Genomic DNA, 11,167 nt, shown 5'->3' with positions numbered 1-11,167 from the left:
TTTTTGAAAATTTCGAATTTTTCAATTCCAGTGAATACCTCCTCGATTTTCATGCTTACCTGTAACAAAAAGAGAAAATTCATGTCATTAACTTCGATAATTGATACCTGATACTTGATATCATGTGCAATGGATAAAATTTCATGATAATTCTGTTTATAATGATCCGTACAGCTTGAATAACCGTACTCGAAGGATCATTATTTACCTAGACAATACGCAGACCACAAATGGGTCTCGGCATTGGTATAATGAAGGCATACGGTTAATTGGGTGTAAAGTGTCAAGGCTGATAGAAATGAAGGAACAAATTTCTAACGTGGTGGAAGATCTCTTGGGTCGCTGCCCAGGAACCTTCAATGGAGGTCTCACATTTAGCAAAAAAAGGGAAGAGATATATGGAAATAAAAATAAAAAAGGCTTGACAATCAACCAACAGCCGATTGATCACAAGCCAAAACAAAATTAATAATTCCAAAGATTATTTCCCCTGAGATATATATTCCAAAGGAATGTTGTGCGGACACCGGTATTTGCTTGTACCTGAGGAAATATAGAATTTCCGGTGTGTGACATTCTCCCTTTTTATTCCGAGCTATTGACTGAATTCAATGGGATAAAGCTCCAGTCGTGGAAGTACAATATTGATATCATAGCCACGTATCCATGAAATCTATTTTACGATAAATTCCGAATTGATTACAATATCGAAAGAAAGCCTGAGTTGTATTTCTCGTATTCAAATTGGCTTTGGAATTTTGATCCCCACATTTTCATAATTCCTCGGCCCGACATTTCACCCGCATTAATAATTCATTCTACCAGTATTGTTTTTATCACCGCTTTATCACGAAAGGAATGAGTTAGAAGCTCTTATCAGAATTGATTCTCCCAACTTAATATAATTGAATAAATTAACCCATTACTTTAAGTAATACAAAGGTCAACACGCGTCCTCAGTCACAACAACCCTTTCCATCACTGGCCACTACATCATTCCGTTATCTTGAGGGTTTTATAGCATTGTCCCAGGAACCGAGCACTATAATACCCCTATCCACATCCACAAATTCTACCAAGGAGAATTTATCAAGATTTAACCACCCCAAATAAATAAAAATTATTTGTCTCCCTCGATAATTCTCAATACAATATTCCAGCGAGACTATTTCTCGTCGGTACAGTCTAAAACTCGTACTACTCGTCCTCTCATTGGATTTCTCCAAGACAGAGGAATTCCAAGAGCTCTGGAAAATAGCTCTGAGTCATGTCCGAAGGAAAACGTTGAAATGTGTATCATCATACGGAAAAATGAATAGAACGTGAAAGCGCGAAATTTACGGGAGTGTTTGTATTATTCCGTAGAAAGAAGAATTATTTTTCTATTTGTTACCGTCTGGGCGTAATTCATTCAATTTGTGAGTGAAGGGGGTGTGGTATATTCTCCGAAAGCTCCATAGAAAAATATTGCGGTACTCATGTGTGTGAGGGATACATGCGATTTAAAAAAGAAGGCGTTAATGAAATTTTCACTCAGCTCGAGAGCTCCCGCGTATTTCACAGAGTTTCTCGTTTCCCCCAGGCGATAACGTAAGGATTCTTTTGAGCTTGAGTTGGTGCAATGTTTTCAGGCATGTAAAACACTCTTTCCAAAGTCGAAATGCAGTGCAGTATTTTGTAAGGTAATTTTTCCTTTGAATCTAGGTGATTATATATTTTTTTTTGAATACACCATTTGATGTCACGTCGAGAGTTCTTTTCCGGCAAATGAAATTGTCATTGAAATATCAAGAAATTTTTGATATATTTTTCACAGTGATAGTCCTTGATGATTCGCAGATTTTGGAGGATGCAATGAGCGGAAGGGGATTCGATGCAGATGGAGAAACTCTGTTGGAAAGTGCCTTCCATCATGCGTGACCTCAATAGATATGTGTTTCAAATACCCAGAGAGGTACCACGACAATTCGACTGCTGGAAAATGGTGTACGTAGGGATGGTGATGTCAGAGGTCGACTGGAGACATTCACCCCTTTATTCTCATCAATGTTCGTCAAGTTTTCGTGGCTTTCCAAGGAGTGGAGGTACTCCACGAATGAAACCTAAATTGCGGTCGGAACTTCTGCAGGTCTTGTCTTTTTTAGAGTCCTCGAGGAAAATCAGGTGAATAAAAACTTGGAGGAGCTTGCAGCATTGAAATGCGGATGAAATTTTCAAACCGACGAGATTTTTCCGAAAGATTATGTTATCAAATCTTGTGTTTTCAGAGAGAATTTCTCTGTGTGCCGGCGCATCATAGCAAATAATTCCCCGCCTTTGTTCTTTTGATGGGGAAGACCCTATTTCATCGAAATTGATTTCGTGACCGTTTCTCCACCTTACCGATCGTATTATGAGCCCACGTTTTCGCCTCCACACTCGATCGTGACCCCGATAATTCACCGGGTATACGAAAGAGATCGAGCATAGTTGAAATTCTTGTCTAGATCATGTACATTCCTATCATTTTCAGGTTTTCTTTGATGAAAAAATGTTCTGGCTGCGACATACTCCGAAAAATAAATGAATCATCAATTTGAAAAATCGAATCGTCCAGTGAATTCCCATAATTACGAATGGCGCTGTTAATCCGCGGACAAATTCCAAGAAACCACGGGATAATCCTCGTCCTGATCTCCTTGCCACATCCCCCTGAGGACCGACGTAACCGAGAAATGAGGGACGATTGGATATACCGTTGAAGTCATGAACGTGATCGCAAAGTAGAAACTCCCGTCACCGTAGCAACCAACACCCCAGGAAATTCCTCTTGCTCACTTCACCATCTTACGAACAGGGAAAACCTCATTATCGATAAGAGAGGAATAAGGTGAGTAGTATGCACGTCTCTCCACAAAAATTCTCGAGTCCCATATTTCTCCCATGAGATTCCTTTGTCTCATCCCACAATGGACCCCAAAATATAATTTCCTCCAACAATCTAAGAAGATCATAAAACAAAATTAATAATTAATGAATAATAACTTGCGTAATATTCACAAAAGTTGAAACCTTAAAGCAATTGTCGCTTTTAATAAAAAAAACATTAAAAAATGGCCTCAGTGATTTTTAGATGGAGAAAAACCTAATAAAGCCTGTCGTGAAAAAATAAACATGAACGCGTGTTTTTAATATTTATAGAGGAATGAACAAAAAAATACTGAGAGAATCTGAAAAGTCCCATTAAATTTTATTACTCAATTTCGTGTAGGGAAAAATTCTCGAGCAAGCAAGTAACTCAGTTAATCACAGCGATCACAGCTGGGGATCGTTATAAGTGACAATCCCAACTTGTCGATTTATCGCTCGGGATAACATCCGAAGAAAGTTGGAAAATTAAAAAAAATTACTCGAGCGAGACCAACGAAACAGGAATAGAGGTGAAAATTGAATTTATTACGTCAGTGAGACGTACACTGAATTATCATTTAGATTGGATACTGCAATTGGCTTTCCATGCGTACCCTCACACGCTGGTCACTTCATTTTCAATTGCGATCTATATGTGGAGACTGAATCATGAAGTATATTATGCGCAAAGTGGTTATTGAATGGTGAATTCGCTGTTGATTCACATCGCAATGAAATTATTTGAAATGGGGATGTAGGCCTAGCAACAGGTGGTGTTCGTTTAGTAGATGGAAACTTTTGCCAGTCTCAAGAGCCAGTGAAAATTCATTTCATGGACAAATTTTATTTTTTAAGATGTTTAATGTTCTCTTCAAGCCCTAAGTCGTCATGAAAAATAGGAAAAAATCATTTGAATAAAAATTTCAAGTACTGCGTCTTTTACGAGACAATCCGGATATTGATCCCGATAAGTAATTTGAGGCGAATCACTCATACCAGACAGACATTACAACGGTGAGCTGCGGTGTGAAATGAAATGAAGGAACGACGAGGGATCCTACAGCTACCACAGTTTAATGAGCTGTACTAGACGGGAATTATCCATGAATATGATTGTCTTCTACGTGAGAAATTATGTGGCTGATCAACCTATAGCTGAGGTAAGAGATCACCTCTCAATTTTACAATTTGTATGATTTTATTGCGAGAGGGATTTGTACACGTGGACGGAATACCGTGGACATGACATCAAGTATTTACGGAAGGTAATGGCAGAAGAGAGACGAGGGTCAGTGTAATTGCTCGAGTCCATTATGTGATGTGTTGTTTACGTGGAACTAGGTGCAACGGAAATACAGAGGTATTCTCTAATAAATTATGGAATCCCGAGAGAAACCCGGGAGAGCCGAATGCTTGTTTCATGGGGATTATAAATTGTCGGAGGAAATTTCATCTGCTGTAATATAGGGTATAGACGTAGCAATACCCATCGTATTGAGCTTTACGGTTGTGACGCATTCGGTTTTATACGCGTGTGAGAATATTATTTGATATTTTTTTAATTTAGAATGGAAATAAATAAAATATTGTACGTATTCGATGGGATTGCCACGCACCGTTCACTATCTCGTATTTGTTAGCGAGGGATAATCACCGGAAATCTCCGATAATGGATTGGCAATTGTAATTAATGATCATTAATCTGTGGAGCGTCCCTGGATCTACCGCGGAGTTTCTCTTTGAGCATTTCGAATAATGGAACAGGGACTGTAGTACACTCCATTCTGCTCACAATTATCCTTCCTTGCAATCGACAGTGCAGATCCACCCTAGAACTATTTCAATTAAGTTAATGACTGAAATCTTTGACAAATACCAAGTGGAAATGATGTGATTGTTCTGTAATCGTCTCAATGAAATAATTAGTCGGAACTAGTTATATGTGGAATATTACGACGATGAAGATGGCTTTGCGAATTTTCAAAAGGAGCGCAATAAATCTTTACTCCGTTGAAATAGGAATAAATTGTGGGAGTAATATACTCAGGTGTCTTCGGATTCAGTTACATATCGAATTCGGTATCGAATCAGTAGAAGAGACGATGAAGCTGGTCCAAGAAATTTAAACGAGATTCCGAAGCATAAAATCGGATTGATTTGTGCCGATAAGTCCCCGCCAGACTGTATCAAAATCAATATGTGAGGCGCCCATTTTTTTTCTCCGGATTTCACTTCAATTCAATTGAACATTTAAATAGAAGAGAAGAGACGATGAAGAGAGGATAAGAACAACAGACTTTTACTTGGTTTTTCACTAATCATGGACGTAAATTTTATACTCTCGAAGGAAAACAAGTAATCGTAAAACAAAGGAAGCATCATAAAATTTCTCTGGTGTAATTCGTTCTCACGTTTAACGATGAGTATCTACGATGACAGGAAGTCCAAGACATGTCTCTTTTTTATTTTTAATAAGGAGAAATTTTCATTTGCGAAATTTCGTAAAGAAATATTCAAACTTACTCCATGAGCTTATCTTCGAAAATATCTAATTCAGAACTTGAGATGGAATTGCAGAAATTAAATGAAGTTTTTCCCTTCGAAAATGGTTGGCATTACACAGTTCAAGGTAACTAGAACTTATACATCAATTTCAACGATGATATTGTTCATACACTGGCAACATCGGGGGGTGAGTTTTCAACATTCGCGTTCACTGTACCATATCTTATAAATTCTCAGTGAGTTCCTCATATTTATGCAACACTGTACATCGGCGTAGATGTAACATCACGAAATTGGCTCCACGTGGCCATAAATGGAGGGGTGAAATTTCGAGATAATCGTAAGCTGGTTTAAAATTTGAACAATGGACGAAAAAAAATCAAATATCCATGTGACATTTTCGTGATATATTTTTTCACATTTCTGGCATATAATAATAATAATTTAATAATTAAATTACACAATTGTCTCACTATTGTCATGCAGTATTGACTTCCGGGCAAAATAAATCCGAGAAATAAATGTCTCTGGTATCCGAATTTTCCGTGAAAAAAATTTATTTTGCGGTCGCGCGTGCGGAAACAAGTTGCATATACTTGGATTCTCCGAATTCTCATCTAATCCATCGAATATTGCGTAACAAATGATAACTATTGCATAAATATTAATTAATGAAATCCATTGACGTATGAATTACTTCCCATGAAAAGGGGAGATAGAAGCTGATTAGCGGTGGAAATTCATTTGAATTCGTCAATACAATCGATTCAATCACCACAGGGACAAAGCATCCTCATTAGTCCCTCGAAATTGTTTATAATATTCAATGCCATACTACTCCTAGTGATTGCGTGCTCAGAGTTACCAAGCCTCTTAGTCACGTTGCACTGTGGCTTCACTCGGAATTCAACCCTCATTGCTTTGTACTATTAACAGGTATTAATTCTCCGAATTGAATATTTTATCCATCCAGCTATCAACGATTCAAAATAATTGCATTCCCTGGAGAACCCAATAATTCTCAACACCGGGTCTTCGTATAGATCGCGTAGAGATGCGAGGTGACGTCAGAAATAGAAACCTATCAGGTCACAAAAAAATGACCGTCATGCTATGATCAATAAATCGGTCAGATAACATTCGGTCACTGATAAATTTCCTACGTACACGCGACATGACGATGAATTTTTTTGTCAATTCATTTTGTCAGTGAGAAATTATCTGAATAGAACGAGTAATTAAAAAAAAATATTTTATTATGAATGAGTAAATTATTTAAAAAAATGTTACATGTCACGGATTGAAAAAATTTCAAGTTGAATGAGTTGGAGAGCCCTTATGTATGAAAATGAGGGGAATTGGAGGGTGAAATGTTGAGAGTACCTCACTCATTGCCTTTCGGCGGAGAATGAGAAAAGTTTTTCAACATCGGAGTGTAATCGCCTCTGGCGAGTTCCCTCAATGTCACGAAAGACTCGTGCAAGATAAAACGAGTTAAGGTGCACGACAAACGTCAAGCGAATCCTCTCGCCCCTATAGTGTAACGGATGCGGTTCGTGAATTCCTCCACCTCGGCTATTGTTTCAACCCCCGGGGAAAACTAATTGTCAGGATAACACTAAATTCTACCCCTCAAGGCCAAGTATCTCAACGTAAATTTCAACACTTTTTTTACCTCATCAGAATAATTTATTGCTAATTACTCCATAAAACTGATAATTGCACACTTTCAGCTTTAGAACATGTTCTAGTTTTTAATGACTTCGGAATTTAATTTATCCTTCATTATTTTTCATTATATAATTTATTATTGTCCTCGAGAATATAGAAATATCGGGTGTCCATGAAAAAAATAATGACTCGATTCTTGTGGAAATAAAAAATTATGTTCATCGATAACGTATTTTTCTCCATCAATAATTTCTACTGAACGAATAGTCCTTATCATTATCGATAACGCTTGACATCACCTCGACTGCTCCCCCGAGTGCAATTTCTTTATGGTGACTACAATTGATTCCCTGGGAAAATAAGAATTGATGGCCAGAAGTAATTGTTTTCAATCTGATACAATTGCCACACACTCTCCATTCGCGACATGAATTCTCCTGGATGCCGAGACGAGATAAAAATAATTATAAAGTAGGAAGACGAAAGATGGATTGTTTAAAAATGTAAATGGCGGTGAATTGTGGTCTTTGAGTCTTTGACAAGTGAAAATAGCCTCACCCGATAATTTAAGATGTAGCACGTGGAATAATTTAAGTAGTACTCTCTCAGCATTACGGCTAATAATGCCGAGTGCTCGAAGTAATGTGCACCCGTTGAGTGAGCGAAGAGGAAAATAGTAACTATATCGCTGATGCATTTAAAATTTCAATGCTGAACACTCCAATGATTGAAGTGAAAACCCGTGGCTAAACAAAAAAACGTGTGGCAATCCACATTGTCGATGGATTAAATTAAGTCCCCAATTCAATGAATTGAAATCCCTTATTTTTTTTTCGCGTTCGTTAGTGCGGAATAAATTTCCATCCTCTCTCCGCAATTTCAATTACTCCAATCATGATATTCTGCATAATTACGCATAAAATGGTTCTTCAAAAAATTGAACGCTGTTTCCATTAATTTTCTCTGGAATAATAATGACGGTGAAGTGATTACACCTCTCGTACGCGCTATTGAATTATTTGAGTAACGAGTGACACGAGGGGTGGATAGAAAATTAATAACAATTTTCACTCACCCTGCGCATAACCCGTAAAGAAAACGATGAGGTCTTCATGTTGGTGGTAATCCTGATGAAGAGTTGCTGGATGCCCGTCGATTCGATATACCCTGGATCCCAATCGATCCTGTGGCTGATGAAGAATCCCACCAAAATAAAAGAAAAAAATTTCTGAAATAAACGCCGAGGTGAATCTGCGGGTAAACTACAGGTGGTCGCGCGGCTCACGATGTGTCCCGAGAACTTGTGCCTGAGAATTTCGCTGGATGAACGATCGTCGGGGGTTGATTGAGGCCCCCCGGGAGGGGGATTTAACTGATCGGACGGAAGTGTTTATCCACCGGTGGCAGACAGCTGGTGAAGATACCCGTCAAAAACCAAAAGCGATGATGAAAATGAGATAAATACTTAACGGGACCTGTCGGAGGGATTCGTAGACGCGGTTGCCGAACGTCTGATCGGGCTGGCCTCGGTATCAGAATTCCATCCCCTAGTGGAAACCCACCCCGTAGGTTGTGCGCACGCTCATGGTATACCGTAGCTCGCAGGGTGCGCCTGCCATAAGGCCTCTATATTCCCCTCTTCTTCATCGGGGTCGTGAGCGATAGAGTGTACAGCAATATCACCTACATCCCCATGGTGGTACGCCCTGTGAACAGCACCAAGGACAAGCCAATCCTATTATCACAGCAAAGGAATTGTTGTTCATTGCATCCGTTTCCACCTAGACATCCGATCCGTCGACTATTTGCAATTCACAGGTGAATATTTCATGGGGAGATACACGAAATCAACAATTTAAATGAATATCATTGCCATCATCATTGCCGCAAGTACTGGAGAAAATAATATTAGGACCGATCTCTAATTTCACGATCGATCGCGATTTAGAAATGGAATTTTTACATGTGCGTCTTATCCGATCGATATAAAATCAATAAAAAAATTCAATTCGATGGATTTCAATGATTCGATTCGAAAGAAAAAAAGTGTCCGTTAACCCAGTTTTTCCGTAGACGTTGGAGGTGGGACAAGTGAACCGGAACACTGCCTGTTGCACCATATTCATTGAGGGGGATATTTGGAGGGCAGTGGAGGGATGAAAATCCACAGAGGTTTGGTAAAAGCCGAGTGGGCCATGTAGTTGGGTGAAGGGGTGGGATGCAGAATGAAGAGGCCGGAGATAACACGAGAGGCAAGGGGTTATCCTCTGGGCTGTGAATTAACGATAGTTCACAGAGTGGTAAATGAGGGGGAGTGGAAAATGGAGGGATGAGTTTCCCTCGGTGAAGTACATCGTTTGAAGGAGCCCACTCGTATTTACCACTTGCAGACCTCCACACACGCACTACTTCCGGTTTGATTGATAGCCAAAGGTCAAGTGATTAAAGTCGGATTAAAGTGTCCACCGAGTTGAAAATACCTCTCGATCCTTTCACTCTATAGATAATATTTTCACTGCTGTGTAATCTGAATATTTTTCACGTCTCTCCGTGGATATTGACTTTTTGAGATTGAACTTCCGATGAGGGGAATTTTTTTTTTTTCCCTCTCGCCCCTGAGGTGACACGTTCGATTGACTACACCCGGGGCAGATCGATCAATCCCACCCCCTATACTCTCTCTCCTACATTTTTCTAACATTTTTTATTTGAAAAGAACGAGCAATACCCATCGATCTAGCGGTTGATACTCTTTTTATACTGTTTTCATGTTTGTCTAAACAATGCAACCACTGGTTTTTTTTTTCTTTTCACACTGGTCTATTTTTGTACGGGCAATCGAGAGACTGGAATGTTCACTCTGGGTAGCACTAAGTGGTTTTAAGTATGAGGGAATTCGCGACAGTGGAATTGAATTTTCAAGTTGGTCTTTGATGATGGAAAACTGAAGGAGAAATTTTTTTCATATTTCCCCGGTTTTTTTTAATCCCGAGATTTTTACTTTTAATCTAATTTCCCAAGCTCTCAAAAATATCACGCAATATTTATTTCAATGATTATGGAGGATCCATGGAAATATAATTCCAGTGAGAAAAATGTACGTGAATAATGGAGAATAGATTTTCAGAGTGATAATTAAAATTTCTGTTGGTTGATGGTGTATATTTTTTTTCATATGCCGTCAGTTTATGGGAGATGTAAGAGAGCATAAATTGGTGCGCATGTGTCGTAGGGTTTCTTGCCAACTCCTGGTGGTGTAGAAGGTGGCGAGGGGTCAAGGTCGTGAGGAGTTCACCTGAATTCATGAGCCATTTCTTATTTCCATAAGAAGTATTTCTCCGTGCTATCGTATTCTAGTCCAGTAATCCACCGTGAGTTAGTCTCCTTTATTTTGCTGAGAAAAATTATTTTGAATAAAATAATCCACGAGGGATACATCGCCCATCTACGGAATATCAATATGCCCTACAAATTGACCCGCAAAAACAATGTCGAGACATAAAAAAAAGTGATAAAACACGAACAATCCCATCGAATTCCGGTTAGTATGAAAAAATTGGAATATCCCTGATACATCGTAAATATTATTATTATTCCCGACAACATCGACGTGAAACCCTTTCAGAGTACTCAACAAGGTTTACCGTACGTGTCCTGAAACCAGGACCTCTGAACGGATTGAGGTCTGCCATACAACCCATAACTCGGAGCCATTCCACCCAGAAAATATATAGATAATTCCATCCGTAAAATATAAAAGCCCTGGATTCCCCTGACCTTCTAAAAAAATGAAGAATCCTCCACTCGACCCATCCCACGTCGCCCGCCTCGCATTCCCATAACATACAAATCGGATTTTTATGATAAAAAGTGGCGGATAATTCCCTCTCGCGGAAATAAAGTCTATTGACATGTACGCCTTTGCTTGTATGGAGAAACTAACACTCGAAAGAAATTTTCGATATTTTGCGTGCGGAGAAAAAAATTTTTTTGAGCGGTTTACGTCTCCGACTTGTTCACGTCATCGGTATACTTCCCCACGTCTCAGTCTCATTTGTTTGAGATTTTTTATTGCTTAGGAGGTCTGATAAGGGTAATGGGT

The 11,167-nt window shown here is 38.9% G+C and overlaps 1 protein-coding gene across 1 annotated transcript in view; it reads right to left on the bottom strand.

Moving 5' to 3' along the window:
• LOC105269266 (neo-calmodulin) overlaps positions 1-8,185 on the bottom strand; it is a 48,424-nt gene extending 40,239 nt beyond the window's left edge. The window contains exon 1 of the mRNA XM_011309372.1: positions 8,141-8,185. Within this exon, the coding sequence (XP_011307674.1) occupies positions 8,141-8,179 (39 nt within the window). The 5' untranslated portion in view covers positions 8,180-8,185. The remainder of the gene's footprint in view (positions 1-8,140) is intronic.
• Positions 8,186-11,167: the final 2,982 nt, after the last annotated feature.

Source organism: Fopius arisanus, unplaced genomic scaffold, assembly GCF_000806365.1.
Source record: "Fopius arisanus strain USDA-PBARC FA_bdor unplaced genomic scaffold, ASM80636v1 scaffold00066, whole genome shotgun sequence".
NCBI lineage: Eukaryota > Metazoa > Arthropoda > Insecta > Hymenoptera > Braconidae > Fopius > Fopius arisanus.
The sequence above is the reverse complement of the archived record's forward strand: the minus strand, read 5'-3'. Positions and strand labels throughout refer to the sequence as shown.